At 37.7% G+C, this 17,029-nt stretch overlaps 1 protein-coding gene across 6 annotated transcripts in view; it reads left to right on the forward strand.

The window, feature by feature from the left end:
- PIK3CB (phosphatidylinositol-4,5-bisphosphate 3-kinase catalytic subunit beta) overlaps positions 1 to 17,029 on the forward strand; it is a 185,498-nt gene that overhangs the window by 63,135 nt on the left and 105,334 nt on the right. For all 6 annotated transcript variants that reach the window (XM_053221390.1, XM_053221391.1, XM_027061739.2 and 3 more), the window contains exon 3: positions 14,584 to 14,770. In XM_053221390.1, the coding sequence (XP_053077365.1) occupies positions 14,600 to 14,770 (171 nt within the window). In that variant the 5' untranslated portion in view covers positions 14,584 to 14,599. The remainder of the gene's footprint in view (positions 1 to 14,583; positions 14,771 to 17,029) is intronic.

The following is a 17,029-nucleotide window of genomic DNA, read 5'->3' on the forward strand; positions in this document are numbered from 1 at the left end:
CATGTATTTGAAACTTTTTTTTCTTAGTAGGATTATATTATGAGGTGTCTTAGAAATTTAAGTGCTCTATTTTTTTAAGATTTTATTCTGAAACTAATATTACACTAAATGCTAACTAACTGGAATTTATCTATTTATTTATTCATTTATTTAGAGATTGTGCTTTGTACACATGCAGGTGAGGGACAGAGAGAGAATCCCAAGTAGGCTCCATGCTTAGAGCAGAACAGTGCAGAACACAATGTGGGGCCCGATTTCACAACCTTGAGATCATGACCTGAGCCAAAATCAAGAGTCAGACGCTTAACCGATTGAACCACCCAGGCACCCCTTGAACCATTTATCTTATAAAGAGTGATACAACATGATAGTAAGAAGTATTTAACAAAAATAAATGCTGTAACAAGGAAGTAAAAATACATTTGCTAAGACTCGAAGCATCATGTCAACTGTTACCCAAGAGGAATTAGTACAGCTCAGCTAACCCAGAACTGTTTTGTGGGATTTCTGTATAAATTGTAATTTTGGGAAATGCACAAGAGCAAACCACCTGGTAGGTCACTAGAGACCACCTTTTGAGGAGCTCTAATTCCTTTCATACCAGGCAGTCAAGGCTGATGGTTGTATGCTGTGAAAAGGAGTCATGGCTGTTCCTTTTATTGGAAAGAAACAAGTATTATTATAAATTAATATTAGTCATTGGTTATTGAGTGCTTTTTGTCATGTGCTATGCAAGGTGCTTTTCTGTATGCACCATTTTATTTAATTCTTACACTAACGCTGCAAGGTGGAAATTGCTTATTCTTATTGATAAATTAGGAAACTGAAAGTCAGAGAAGTTAGGTAAGTTACCATGGTTGTACCAGCCAAGTTGTACAACAAAGCATGTAGATGAAACCAGATTATGAAAAGGACTTAGTGTTTAAATAATAAAATCTCTGTGGGTCTAGTTCGTTATTGTAACAAACTATTGAGCTATATACTAGACTAAAGAGAATGATAAAATTCAAAGTTAAATGCTTGATGACTCTTTCTTAACTATGAACGGTTACTCTGAACTCTGTTCAGAGTTAAGAAAAGTAACATTTGTATACTGGATAATTTTATCTGAGATGATTCCTTTATTGAGTTTGAATGTATTTTGGAGTTTGTCTTTTAAGACATAAAGACAGTAATCTATTTTTTTGAGGGTGGGAAAACTTTAGTAACAATATTTTATTTAAATTTGTACTGTTTTAGCTATGTTTTCCTCTTCAGGATAGGTAGTGTGATGGGAACTATTTGTGCATTGTAGATTATTTGTTGGGAAGTTTTAAAAGAGAAGAATTCCTTAAGACTGAAGTTTTGTCTGTGCCTGGGTTATCCACAGAAGTCATTTCTGTATGTAAAGTATGTGTTGTCATTTTATTTTATTTAAAAAAAAATTTTTTTTTAACGTTTTATTTATTTTTGAGACAGGGAGAGACAGAGCATGAACAGGGGAGGGTCAGAGAGAGGGAGACACAGAATCTGAAACAGGCTCCAGGCTCCGAGCTGTCAGCACAGAGCCTGACGCGGGGCTCGAACTCACGGACTGCGAGATCATGACCTGAGCCGAAGTCGGCCACTTAACCGACTGAGCCACCCAGGCGCCCCTGTGTTGTCATTTTAAATATTTGTTCTGCTTTCATGGACGTTGAAATAAATCTGGCTTATAAAATAAACTTGTTTTACAGAGGCACACTATTTATAAATGTATTCTGTCTATATTAAGGTTAAGTAGTAAGAATATAAATCTGTGGTTTACTATATTCAGTTATTACTCTTATTGTTTTTTAAATGTTTATTTTTGTGTGAGAGAGAGAGTGAGGGAGAGGGAGAGCATGAGTGGAGAAGGGGCAGAGAGAGAGCGGAGAGGGACAGAGGATCCCAAGCGGGCTCTGTGCTGACAGCAGAGACCTTGGTGTGGGGCTCGAACTCAAAATCCATGAGATCATGAACTGAGCCTGAGTCAGATGCTTAAGTGACTGAGCTACCTAGGCGTCCCCAACTTAATTTAGTTTTTATTTAAGTAGGTTCCATGCCCAACATGGGAATCATACTCACCACCCTGAGCTTAAGAGTAGAGTGCTCTACTGACTGAGCCAGCTTGGAGCTCCATCTTTCGAGATATCTTTTATGTAGACTTGTGATGATTCAGATAAAATAACCATCTTTAAAAAATGAAGTGCTACTCTCTTCAGATTTTTAGTGCTTAGTATAATGCATACTTTACTGTAAACAAATCAGTTGAGGCTGATTTGTTGTTTTTGAACAATATGGATGTGAGGACTCAAGCCCACATGAATCAAGATCCCATCACTTAATGGTCTGTGATTGAAACCTGAAGGTTTGAGATCGTAAATGTAATATTCTTTAAAAGTGTTCTGCCCTTTTCATTGTTAATGTACTTGTATGAACATTCACTTTTCTTCTAGCTCGATCATATAATAGGAAAGAAGTAAATACTAGGTAAATGCTATTGTATTTAGTTTTTAAAAATTCTTTTTCAAAGGGTACCTGGGTGGCTCCGTTGGTTGAGTAACTCTTGGTTATGGGTCAGGTCATGATCCATGTTGAGCATGGAGCCTGCTTAAGATATTCATTCTCTCTCTCTCTCTCTCTCTCTCTCGCTCGCTCGCGCTCGCTCTCTCTCCCACCCCCCTGCCCGCTTGAACTCTCTTTCTCTAAAATTAAAAAAAAAAAAAATTCTCTTTCAATTTCAGAGTTTCTTCCATGATTTTCCAGAGTAGGTTTTGGTTAAATCTGTTCAACTGTATAACAAGTTTATGTTTGTTTCTGCTAATCATTTGATTTAAAAAAGTAAAATCTGATGGCTCTGATGGCATATTGCTAGGGAAGCTGAGAACATTTAAACCCTTTCCTCTCTTTCTGCCAGTGAACAATTGACAGGATATAGGTTTGTAATTATAGTCTAAGGGTTTAGTTGAGCTCATTGTCACTGCTAAAGTTCCTGTGTCCTCTGATAGCTTCCTGGAAGAGTTGTTTTCATAGTTGTTTCATACTTGTCCTCAGGGTTCAAACAGAAGAAGGATGGGAGACTGAGGATTCTGCTGGGCTAGGTAACCCTGTGAAGAACATTTCTTTTAAAGAGAAATAAGGGGGGGAAATTTTTAAAGTATGCTAATTGCTTGGGAAAAAAAAATCTGACTTTGGTCCTGGCTCTGTTTCTGTGTCATCCTTGATAATGAATTTCTCTGGGACTTAGTATTTATTTATTTATTTATTTAGTTAGTTAGTTAGTTAGTTAGTTAGTTAGTTAGTTAGCTTGTTTTCTTTAAAATGAGAAGGGTATGTAATTTTTTTTTAATTTATTTTGAGAGAGAGTGTGTGTGTGTGCACACATGAGTGGGTGGGGTGGAGGTGGGAGGGGAGAGAGAGAGAGAGAGAGAGAGAAAATCCCAAGTAGGTTCCCTGCACTGTCACCCTGAGCCTGACTCAGAGCCCAGACTTATGAACCGTGAAATCCTGACCTAAGCTCAAATCAAGAGAGGGACAGATGCCTAACCAGCTGACCACCCCACCCCCCCCCCCCCCCCAGGTGCCCCGGGTCTGTAACTCTTAAGACCTCTGCCAACCTGAAACTCCTGGGTGAATTCTCAGGCTGAACTCTCGAGTGTGGTGCTCTCTGTGAAATCAGGTTGACTAAGGGAAATAGGAACCAGAATATATTTTGTGTTTAAATGTGTAGCAGTAATTTTTCTTCAGAATATCTCTACAAAAGATCACCTATCGGTTAGCACTTGATTTGTTACCTTGTTTGTTTAGCAACCATGCCACAGTTTTAGTCTGACAAAGGACATGCTGTTTCAGCAACAGCACTGTATATTTTGTGAGTATGCCCCCTCTCTCAGTAGTACTGAAGAGCTGCAAGTTACTTAGGCCACTGCACCTGTAAGTTTGTTTACTAAGGGTCTAGAAAATTAAGAGCCAGTAGTACTGGCCTTACATTCTTCTGACTGGTTAAGGGGCTAGTTTTCTTTACTTGATCTTCTTTTACCCTTCAAGAATTAACCAAAGACAACATAGCCAAATACAAGAAACACCATTGTTTGCCAGTAGAAATGTATGATAAATTGGGTTCATTACTATTTTAAATACAAGAGTACAATTAGGTCTAGATAAAAACATTTCTAGGTAATTACTACTTTGATAAATAGTAGGAATTGTCCTAGAGCAGTGGTTCTGAAAAAGTGGACAGTGTGAACTCGCTCCTCTACAATGTTTTTGAAATTCATAAAGGAGTGATTTTGTTGATATAATGATTTGGGGGAAGTGCTCCTTACTGTTAGATAATAGATAATTAGGTGTCCTGCAATGCATAGGACAGTCTTCTACAACAAAAGTCTCAGATACAACACAATTTTTTAATTTTCTTCCAGATATTCATGCAGGTGAAAAGTGTATTTATTATTATCTGAGCCGAGATCTTAACTTTTTATTACACAAAAGCATAATACAAAATATTTTTTACATGACTTCAAAATATTGATTTTAAAAGATATAAATTTGGGAAATCTGTGGCCCCATTGAGTGGCATTTGTAGTATTTAATCATCAGTACAACACATTTGGACTAGTCTGCATTTGTGTTTGTCATATCCGTGGTGATTCTGTGCTTAGAGGCAAACCTGACTGCTTCATTAGGCAGTAAGTTTGGTCATGTGTAAGTATTCACATACTGAGAGAAACTTTATTAATTTATTATCTTATTTCTCCTTTATGTTACGGTTAGGACATTATATGGGTTTATTTTGAAATTAGGTATATATATGTTATATTGTTGCTGATATATAAAGTTTGTAAAATGTTTGTTTAAAACGAGTATGGAAAATGAGAGGATTGAAAACCATTCTTCTGGGGTGCCTGGGTGGTTCTGTGGGTTAAGCTTCTGACTCCTGATTTTGGCTCAAGTCATGATCTCATGGTTTCTGAGACTGAACCCCACACATTAGGCTCTGTGCTGACAGTGCAGAGACTGCTTGGGATTCTCTCTCTCTTTCTGCCCTGTTCCTTCTCTCCTCTCTCTCTCAAAGTAAGTAAAAAGGATTAAAAAGAAAAAATTCTTCTAAGTAGTATTTAGCTTAAAATACTTGAAAACCTTGAGAATTGTTCTAATAAAGAGTGCTTTTATTAAAATTTTTTTTGTTTATTTTTGAGAGGGAGAGAGAGACAGTGTGAATGGGGGAGGAGCAGAGAGAGAGAGAGACCCAGAATCTGAAGCAGGCTCCAGGCTCCGAGCTGCCAGCACAGAGCCTGATGTGGGGCTCGAACTCACAGACTATGAGCTCATGACCCGAGCCAAAGTTAGACACTTAACCGACCAAGCCACCCAGGCGCCCCAGTGCTTTTATTAAAATGACACACAAGTACAACCTATATGTTATATACTGTATGTCTGTAATTATATACTATATGTCTACCTGAGTGGTGTGAGGTTTGTTTTGTTTTTTAATAGGCTCTATGCCCATCGTGGTTCAGCTTGAACTCACAACCTTGAGATCTGGTAAGTCACTTGTTCAGTGACTTGGCTGGCTCGGTTGGTAGACTGGCTATGCGACTATTGTTTTTGGGGTTGTGAGTTCAAGTCCCACATTGGGCACAGAGCCTACTTTAAAAAAAAGAAAAAAGTGGGGTGCCTGGGAGGCTCAGTCGGTTGAGCCTCCGACTTCAGCTCAGGTCATAATCTCATAGTTCGTGAGTTTGAGCTCCACGTTGGGCTCTATGCTGACAGCGTAGAGCCCAGAGCCTGCTTTGAGTTGCCTCCCTCTCTTTCTGCCCTTCCCCTGCTCATGCTCTTTCTCTCTCTCTCTCTCAAAAATAAATAAACTTTAAAAAAAAAGAGGGACACCTGGGTGGCTCAGTCAGTTAAGCATCTGCCTTTGGCTTGGGTATGATCTCAGGGTTCGGTTCGTGAGTTCAAGTCCCACATGGGGCTCTCTGCTGTTGCCTCCAAGCCCACTTCCAATCCTCTGTTTCCCTCTCTCTCTCTGCCCCTCCCCAGCTCATGCTCCCTCTATCTCTCAAAATAAATAAACTTAAAAAAAGAGTCAGGCTCCCTTCTACCTGAGTGTTTATAAAGTTTGACAACAGTCTCAGTTATTAGTAAAATATTATTAATATGACACTGTTGCGGTAGAAAGTAGTATAACCTTGCAATATTATTTCCTTTGATAATTTACTCCTGGTTGAGAGTAACATTTCCAAGTCTCTATTTAAAAACAGTACTGCTGGGGCGCCTGGGTGGCGCAGTCGGTTAAGCGTCCGACTTCAGCCAGGTCACGATCTCGCGGTCCGTGAGTTCGAGCCCCGCGTCAGGCTCTCTGGGCTGATGGCTCGGAGCCTGGAGCCTGTTTCCGATTCTGTGTCTCCCTCTCTCTCTGCCCCTCCTCCGTTCATGCTCTGTCTCTCTCTGTCCCAAAAATAAAATAAACGTTGAAAAAAAAATAAAAAAATAAAAACAGTACTGCTTAACAAGCATCTTTATTATCTGCTGAATCATTGGATTTTTTGAATTAGTTGACATTTTGAAAGTAAGGATTTTTCCCCTGAAATTGAAGATCAAGTAATTGATTTTGGAAACTGGTACGATGTTCCTTTAGTAAGCAAAGAGCTTGATTAACTTTAAAGCTAAATGATTAAACTTCCCTTTTGGTTGCATTTTGAGATGACATGAGAAAAATACTTTGCAGCTTATTTTGCTAGTTTAAAATTTTTAATTTATTTAAATGTTTCTAAAGATTTCTATTGTGAAATACATCATAGATACAGAAAAATACAAAAACATAAATGTGGAGCTTAGTGAATTTTTCTGAAGTGAAATTCTGTATTCTTTTTCCTTATATTGAAATTCGTGGTTATCCTTTGACATTATGGGAGTTCTCCAGTCTGTGTAAATTTAATAGATGCCAATTTTATGGGAGTAGCAGTTACATAAACAGTACAGTTCTGTAGTTTAAAATACATCATTTATGGAAGAAAATGCCTATACTGTTACTGTTACATAGTGAGGGTGAAGTGCTTAGGTTATAGGTGAGAATTTCATGTTCCTTTTCATACGACAGGAATTTATGGATTGGAGACAAAGTGGTATTAGGCAAAGCTTGATTCATTGCATGTGATGATGCAGTAAGAATTCTGTATGTTTCTTAATATTTTTCTGCTTTACTCTTATAGAAAGATACATCTGCTATAAAATATAGACTGAGATTTTGTAAAGCCATAGGCAAATAGGCTTAACTGAGTTAAGTAGACTTATATGAGTTCAATCCTTTCAGTTTTTTAATTTTAATGAGTTCTAAGAGATCTATATGTGTATGGCATTTTATCTGTATATTGGTAAATATTACCCTGACTTCATGTAAAGATGTCACCTTTGTGTGCTTTTTATGGATTTAGACTGTTCACTGAAAGACTACATTGAAGGCCATGTAAATTTTTCCTGTTAAGCATGATTTAAATCACATTTTCAATTTTCCAGTATATTTGTTCTACTAAGTGACTTCCATAGAATTTGTTTCTCTCATTCATTAATTCATTTACTCATATGTAAATATTTACTGAGACATAATGTGTTTCAAAACTGCACATAAAGAGCTGGAAATAATAGGATGTTGGGAGCTATTTGTAAGTAGTGAGCTTCAATGTAGTATGCTCCTGATTTGACATAGATCTGCCCTATGCTTGGGTGCACAGAGGAGTATTAGGGAAGGATTCCAAGAGTCTAGAAGAGTAAGAGTTGATCAGGAGGTTATGTAGATGAGGACATTTTAGGGAGAGGGAATGATACATTTAAGGTAGGAGGCAGAAGAGAGTATGGGATATGCTGGCAAGTATCAGTGGTTCATCATGGCGAGGTTAAGGACAGAATGTGTGAGAACAACAATGAGAAAGGAAGGAAGGTAGGAGTCTATGAATTCATTCCTGTAGTTCATATTAGCTATAACTACTTCATCAAGAAATTCTTAAATCTACCATAGTGCATTTTCCTCCAGTGCCCCAGAAATTCAGAATTTTGTATCTGGAGAGTTAATGCTGTAGGGTGGTAAGGTGCAGTCTCTTTGAAAAGAATGCTATTCTGGGTTTCAGGCCTTAGGAAACCTCAGCGTTTCCAGCTGTCTGGTAAGGGTGAGATCTTAGAGGTTCTGTTTTTATAGTTTCATGCTCCTTTATTCCTATTGTTACACATTAGGTGATTTGGTTTCAGTTATGAGAGTCTTGGCCAAAAATCCATGCTGAAGAGTAGGGGTGTGTAAGGTTTATTATTATTGTAATTGTGTGACAGATGGCTGATGTTTCATAAACGTTTCTCAATTTTAAATGCTAACTTTTGTTTTTCCTCTCTCACCTTTTTTTTTTTTTTAAACTCTTGATTCGTTTGTCGTAAATGCTGTGACTTGGTGTTCAGGAGTTGGCTTTTCCCCATGTTTGCATCATGGTAGATGAATATAGGCAAAGCATGGTCTTTATAATTTGGGGTAGCATGTTTTCTTGAACACCTGATATTTTCAAGGTTGAAAAGCTCCTCAACTAAAGACAGTCTCCACAGGCTGTTTTGCAGTGATATACCTAAAGCAATTCCAGGACCAGTAACTGTTAATGACACCTATAGTAACTTCGTGTAGTTTTGTTCATGTTCATAAAAATGTCAGTTTAGGGTGCCTAAGTATGATGACTTCTCCATACACTGTGGTCAGAGATGTACTTTCAAAAGCACTGGGGCAAGCCCTCAAGGAGCTTATAGTTAACATAATGTGGTTTATTATGGTTAAATGTCTCAGACTTTTTTTTTCTGGTTTTTAATAGTTATTATGTAGAGGGTGGTGTGAGGCTCACCCTGCAGTTAGACTCAAGTTCAGATCCCAGGACTGCCACTTGGTAGCCATGGGATCTCAACCTCTTTAAGTTCCTCAAGGAGTAGTAATATTACCATAGGGTGGTAGTAAGAGTAAAATATAGAAATGCACATAAAGAACTTGCTGGAATGCTGGCACAGAGTAAGTACTCACCTTCAGCTATTTTATTTTATGGTTTATTTATTTATTTTGAGAGATAGAGAGCATGCGATCAGGGACAGAAAGAGAGAGGACGGAAAGAATCTCAAGCAGGCTCCACGTTGTCAGCATGAGCCTGATGCAGGGCTTGATATAGTGAAATTGTGAGATCATGACCTGAGCCAGAGTCAAGAGTCAGACACTTTACTGAGCTACCCAGGCGTCCCTAAACATTTTTTTTAGATTTTATTATCCTGTGAGCTTTTTTTTTCTTTTTAATTGTAGGAGTAGATATAATAATGTTTCGTCTTAAAGAATTACTAAATGGCTACTATGTGCTAATCACTTTTGGGGAAACAAAAGTTGAAAATATATAATTGACAGTTCAAAAGAACTTAGGGCCTTTGAATAAAAATATAAAATAGTAATTAGCAGCAAACATTTATATTGGACTTACTAGGTTCCAGGTGTTCTTTCTTCAGTTTTTATAACTATGCTATAAGGTAGTTACTGTTGATTTCACCATTTCACAGATGAGGGAGCTTAAGCAGGGGGAAGATAGGGGTGCCTGGGTGGATCAGTCTGTTGAGCTTCCTACTCTTAATTTTGGATCAAGTCACAATCTCACGGTTCATGAGTTTGAGCCCCTCTTCAGGTACCACGCTGTCAGCGCTTATTGGGGTTCTCTGTCTCCCTTTGTCTCTGCCCCCTCTCCTGCTTGCATTCTCTATCTCTCTCTCTCTCTCTCTCCTCTGAAAATAAATAAATAAAAAGTTAAACAGTAGGGAGAAGGTGTGTGATTTGCCCAAGATCTTTCAGCCAGTGAGGGATGGAACCAGCTCTCACAATGAAGCTGTTGGACTGCTCTGCCCACAGAAACAAGACTGGCACATCAGAAAGGCTCAGGGCCTGCACGAGTGTCAGTGTGATGGGTTCAGTCTATGAGCTGTAACAGCAGAGAGAAATTAGTAAAGGCCAGATGTTCAGGGAGGGAAGAGAGCTGTCATTTACTAGAATCTACTGTGTCTGGCTATAACACATTAGCTGCTTCAGTCTTCATGGTGATCCCAGGAGGCACATTTTATTATTTTCCCTTTTTTTAGTTATTGGACGCTCAGAAGTTTAAGTGACTTACTAAAATTCACATAGCTGGTAAGTGGTATAGATGGGATTTAATAAGACCTTTTTTCTTTTTAAAGTAAGCTCTGTACCCAGTGTGGGGCTTGAACTCATGACCTTGAGATTAAAAGTCACATACTCTGCTTACTGACTGAGCCAGCTAGATGCCCTAACAAAATCTTTTTGTTATTAAAAATTGCAAGTATACACAAAAAGAGAGGAGTAATGTAATGTACTTATCACCCAGCTTCAATAAGTATCAACATTTTGCTTTCTTGTTTAATCTGTTCTCAATTAAAAAAAAAAGCTTTATTGAAGTATAATTGCCATAAACTGCAGGTATTTAAAGTGTACAGTTGGATACATTTTGACATATGTACATACCCTTGAATCATCACCAAAGTCAAGGCAATGAACAACACATCCATCACTCTCAAGAGTTTCCTTATGTCCCTTTATAATCTCTTTTCCTATTTCTCCCACCCACCCTTCCTCCTCGTCACTATAGACTGGTTTACATTTTCTAGAGTTTTATGTAAGTGGAATTATATAGCATGTACTCTTATTGTCAGGCTTTTTGCACTCAGCATAATTATGTTGAGATTCATTTGTATTGTTGAATGTTTCAGTAATGCTCCCCCCTTTCCGCTGTATAGTATTCCACTGCATGAATATCACAGTTTTTTATATCCATTTACCTGTTGATGGACATTTGAATCATTTCTAGTTTTTTTGCCAGTATAAATAAGGCCGCTATGAATAATTGTGTACAAGTTTTCGTGTGTTTATATGCCTTCATTTCTTTTTGCATAGCTTTAGAAGTAGGATGACTGGGTCATATGGTAGGTATATGTTGAGAAACTGCCAAACTGTTTTCCAAAGTAGTCATACTATCTAACATTCCCACCAGCAGTTTATGAGAGTTAGAACTCTCCTTTGTATCCTTGCCAACACTTGGCGTGATTGGGGTTTTTCTTTTTACCTATTTATTTATTTGTTTGTTTGTTTGTTTTTCATTTTAGCCCTTGTATTAGGTATGTGGTAGTGTCACATTCTGGTTTTAATTTGTATTGACAAATAATATTGAACCCTTTTGCCCTCCATACATATTTTTCTCTTTTAAAGTAAGCTTCTATGCCCAAAGTAGGGCTTGGACTAATAACCCTGAGATCAAGAGTTGCATGCTCTTCTGGCTGAGCCAGCCAGGCAGCCCTACCATCCATACATATTTGATGAAGTGTCTGTTCAGATCTTTTGCCAATTAAAAAATCTGAGTTTTATTTTCTTATTATTGTATGTTGAGAGTTCTTTATGTTTTCAGGATATAACCCTTCATTGACATGAAAACATTTTTTCCTACTCTGGGGCTTGCCTTTTTGTGTTGTAGACAGTGTCTGGGTAAAGGCAGAAGTTTTGAGTTTTGATGATGCTTGATAGCTTTTTATTTTATGAATTGTGCTTATAGTATTATATCTAAGAAGTATGCAAAATCCAAGGTAAAGGTAAAGATTTTCTCCTATATCTTTTCTTTTTTTTTTTTTTTTTTAATTTAACGTTTATTTTTGAGAGACCAGAGACAGAGTGCAAGTGGGGGAGGGGCAGGGGGAGAGGGAGACACAGAATCCAAAGCAGGCTCCAGGCTCCTAGCTGTCAGCACAGAGCCCGGTGAGGGGCTTGTACTCACAAACTGCAAGATGGTGACCTGAGCTGAAGTTGGATGCTTAACTGAGCTACCCAGGCGCCCCTCTCCTATATTTTCTTCTAGAAGTTTTAAAGTTTTGAGTTTACATTTAGGCCTATGATCTATTTTGAGCTAATTTTTACTTTTGGTAAGAGATAAGAATTAAGATTCACTTAGTATATGGATATCTGGATTTCAGCACTATTTGTTGAACAGACTATCCTTTTTCTCATTGACTTACCTTCACACCTTTGTTGAAATCAGCTGTCCATTCACTTTTTTAAAAAATGAAATTTAAAGCAGATGCCAAACATAATGTCATTTTACCCTTGCATATACTTTGTTATGCATCTCTATCTGGCTCATTATCAGACTGATTATTAGAAACATAATCACTATGCCATTATTACTATTTTTTAAGATGAGGGATTTTTTTTTTTTTTAAAGATTCTATTTTTAAGTAATCTCTGTGTCCAGTATGGGGCTTGAACTCACAACCCCAAGATCAGGAGTCACATGTTCCACTGACTCAGCCAGCCAGGTGCCTTACCAACATGTCATTATTACACCTCGCAAAAGTAACAGTATTTCTTTAAAATATAATCCAATATTTAATTCATATTTAAATTTCCCAGTTTGTTTCAGAGATAGGTTTTTATAGATGATTTGGTGAAATTAGTGTTCGATTTGGCTGTTTCATAAATGTTTTTTTATTCTTTAGCAGTCCTTGCACCATTCTCTTTCCTTTTTTTTTTATTATTGATTAGCTTGTTTTGTTATTTTTTATTGCTTATATTATTGGTGATTCATTCTGTACTTGACTGATGCTTCCTTGAAGTCTTTAACTCCTTTCTCTATTTCCCCTATTTCTTGTAAACTGGTAAATAGATCAGATCTAGAGACTTGATTAAATTCAGGTTCAGTTTTTTTGTTTTTTGTTAAAATTTTTTTTAATGTTTATCCATTTTTGAGAGAGAGAGAGAGCACTTGCAGGGAGTGGCAGAGAGAGAGGGAGACACAGAATCTGAAGCAGGCTCTAGGCTCCAAGCTGTCAGCACAGAGCCTGACTCGGGGCCTGAACTCACAAACCGTGAGATCATGACCTGAGCCGGTCAGAAGCTCATCTGACTGAGCCACTGGGCACCTCTGTTTTTTGTTTTTTTAAATCAAGTGTATCCTATGGGTAGTGGTTAATCCTGTTCCATTCAAGAGGAGACCTATGTCTGGATTATTCTTAGGATTTAGATGGTGTCGACCTGATATGTTCATTGTAAATTTCCTCATCATCCTTTCACTTTAGTTTGTAAATTTGTTTTAGCATCCATTATTATGCATTATTGCCTCAGTTTGTTGTTTGATTAGAAGTTGCAAGGTGGTGTTTTTCTAATTCTATCATTCTTTTTGTGTTTATGAGCTAAAGTTGTAATAATTAAGAAAAAAAAATTACCCTCATCAATTATTTGGTTACCCTGAAATAATTTAGCACAAGCTGGTTAAATGTTTGATTTATTTCCCCATTATTTTATTTTATTAATTTCTTTTTTAACTTTTATTTATTTTTGAGAGAGAGAGACAGAGTGCGAGTAAGCGCGCTAGCTGGGGAGGGGCAGAGAGAGAGTAGACACAGAATTTGAAGCAGGCTCCAGGCTCTGAGCTGTCAGCACAGAGCCTGACCCGGGACTTGAACTCAAAAACTGTGAGATCTTGACCTGAGCTGAAGTCGGCCACTTAAACAACTGAGCCACCCAGGTGCATTCAGGTTCTTTATCAGTTTTCAGAATAGTGTGAGTTCGTCTTAGCAGTCTCTGGTGGTGATCAGTGAAGCATTTGTTTCTTCTTATTAAGTCACCCATTTATATATATTTGATGTGTTTCAACTCATGGATGTCATGATTGCTTTTGATGCTGAAAAATGGCTTTGAGTTAGCAATTGTCTCTTTTGGTATAACAATTTCATTCTTTGAATAAATGGGATTTGAATCTTGGTTTAATTAACTTCAGTGCCATGTTCTTCCCACTGTTATTGTTGTGCTTCCTTGCAGGAAGCCCTCAAGGAAGTCCTCAAGGTGCAGTTGAGGGGTGCATTTATTGGAATAGGGGCTTGATTCCAGGAGTGTCAACATTTGTATCAACATAGTTCTAACAGCAGGAGGGCAGAAGATACTTGTGGTACAAAGGCCTGGGCTGTTCATTAGTAGGACAAGTATGACAAGTAAATAAAAATAGGCTAGAGACATAGCACAAAGGACCTTGCCAGCTGGGTTAAGGGACTTGGTCTTTTTAATACTTAGGTGGTGGGTCATGACAAGTTCATGACATTTTCTTACATGAGGTTGATAGAAAATTATTTTTGAAAGAAGACCCTCTTGATTGCTATTTTCATTGAAGTTTGCAGAGAAGAACTCAGCCAGAAGCCAATATTATCTAAGTAAAACCTGGCAAGAATCACTTGTTGAATGGTTCTTAACTTAATTTCTTAGAAATCTGTAATCTTTAAACCTTTCATTTTTCACATGTGATATGTTGAATTTATGTTGAGTCAGTATGGTGTGTGTATATAATGTATGTAGTGATAACTGAAAGTGTTTTTAAATAATTTATTTCTGGTGGCTTACTCTTTAATTGGCATCCTGTTATGTAATTGGCTATATGGAAATCCAAAGAGTAATTATGGATTAGTGGGCTTTATCATATTTTAATATAAGATTTGGCTGATTTTCTGTTTCACTACATTTTACTTAATAATTTCTAGGGCCTCATGGTTATGAATGTGCTTCAATTTCATAATGCCTCCTGCTATGGCAGACATCCTTGACATCTGGGCAGTGGATTCACAGTTAGCATCTGATGGCTCCATACCTGTGGATTTCCTTTTGCCCACTGGGATTTATATTCAGTTGGAGGTTCCTCGGGAAGCTACCATTTCCTATATTAAACAGGTATGTTAATAGGTAAAATTTTTCAGTGTAACTTACTTACTATATTATAAGAAATGTTATTTGTGTAAATCATATGGTCAGTTTGAGAGAAGATTAAGCTTTGGGTCACTACATATTAAAGATTTTGATATTTGCCTTGTATTTTGTGGACATATAAAACAGTCATTCATACTGTCACTTTTAATCCATATATGATACCTGATTTAAGAAAAATCAACTTACGTTGATTTTAAATGTTAGTTTAAAACATTTAAACATTAGTTTGAAACGTTAGTTTTAAATGCTCATTCAGGTTATTAAAAGGAATTTGACGTTGAAAGTTTTGTGTTAAAATCTTTTTAACTGTCTCTTCCTTCCTCTTCCCTCCGTACCCCACTACTTTTCATGGTGACTATGGGGAGGAAAAAGTTTTCCCTCACTAGTGAATGGCGTGTCCTCCTTTGGAAGCAAAGTCTTTTTTTTTTTTTTTTTTAACGTTTATTTGTTTTTGAGAGAGAGACAGAGTGTGAGCAGGGGAGGAACAGAGAGAGAGGGAGACACAGAATCTGAAACAAGCTCCAGCATAAAGCCCTAATGCGGGCCTCAAACTCACCAACTGCGGAGATCGCGACCTGAGCCGAAGTCGGACGTTTAACTGACTGAGCCACCCAGGCGCCACCCCCACTTTTTTAAGTTTTTATTTAAAGTGCAGGTGGTTAACATACAGTGTAATACTAGTTTCAGGTGTGCAATATGGTGATTCAACACTTATATACAACACCCTGTGCTCCTCACAATAAGTGCACTCCTTAAGCCCCATCACCTGTTTCACCCATCCCCCCACCCACCTCCCTTCTGGTGAGCCTCAGTTTGGAAGCAAATTCTTTTACATAACAAGGGTTGCTTGTTTTGTTGGATTATTTTTTGAAGTGAATTGATGAGTGCTATTGATTTGTGAAGACTACGAAATGTAAATGAAATTATTTTCTAAACATTCTCTTTAATGTTTTCCAAATAGCTGAACCCAATATGAAAATCAGGGGTTATATTTTTAAGAAAAAGTTTTTATGACATATGTTTATGTTTTTATTTTTTTTTTAAGTTTATTTATTTTGAGAGAGAGGGAGAGTATATGAATCCCAAGTAGGCTCTGAAATGCCAGCACAGAGCCTGACGTGGGACTCAATCTCATGAAGTGAGATCTTGACCTGAGCTGAAATGAAAAATCAGATGCTTAACTGAGCCACCCAGGACCCCTACCTAGCATAATATTTTCAAGTTCATCCATATATAATAATGAATCGAAATTTCATTCCTTTCTAAGACTTAGTAATGTTCCATTGTATGGATATACCACATTTTTTTATCTGTTCATCTTTTGATGGGCATTTTGGTTGTTTATCTTTTAGCTATTGTGAATAATGCTACTATGTACATTGGTATACATATCTTTTTGAGTCCCTGCTTTCATTTTTTTGGGGTATATGTCTGGAAGTGGAATTTTTATTTCATATGGTAATTCTTCTTTAACTTGAAAAAATTTTTTTAATGTTTATTTATATTTGAGAGAGAGAGAGACAGAGTGCAAGCAGGGGAGGGGCAGAGAGAGATGGACACAGAATCTGAAGCAGAATCCAGGCTCTGAGCTGTTAGCACTGAGCCTGACGTGGGGCTCAAACCCATGAGCCATGAGATCATGACCTGAGTTGAAGTTGGACACTTAAGGAACCAAGCCACCCAGGCGCCCCTGTTTTAACTTTGTAAAGAACTGCCAAAGAGCTTTCTACAGCAGTGATACCATTTTTCATCCCCACTAGCAGTACACAAATGTTCTGGTTTCTCCACATTCTGGCCAACAGTTGTAATTTTTGTTTTTGTTTTTTTAATTTTTAATTTTTTATGTTTAGTTTTGAGAGAGAGAGAGAATATGAGCAGGGGAGGGTCAGAGAGAGAGAAGGAGACACAAAATCTGAAGCAGGCTCAAGGCTCTGAGCTGTTAGCACAGAGTCCAACATGGGGCTTGAACTCATGAATTGTGAGATCATGACCTGAGCCAAAGTGGGACACTTAAACCAACTGAGCCAGCCAGGTGCCCCTATTTTTTTTTTTAATGTTTATTTGTTTTTGAGTGAGAGAGACAGAATGCGAGCCGGGGGGGGGGGGGGGGGGCGGGGGGGGGCAGAGAGCCAGGGAGACACAGAATCTGAAGCAGGCTCCAGGCTCTGAGCTGTCAGCACAGAGCCTCACGTGGGGCTCTAACTCATGAATCACATGATCATG

This window comes from Acinonyx jubatus, chromosome C2 (assembly GCF_027475565.1).
Source record: "Acinonyx jubatus isolate Ajub_Pintada_27869175 chromosome C2, VMU_Ajub_asm_v1.0, whole genome shotgun sequence".
NCBI lineage: Eukaryota > Metazoa > Chordata > Mammalia > Carnivora > Felidae > Acinonyx > Acinonyx jubatus.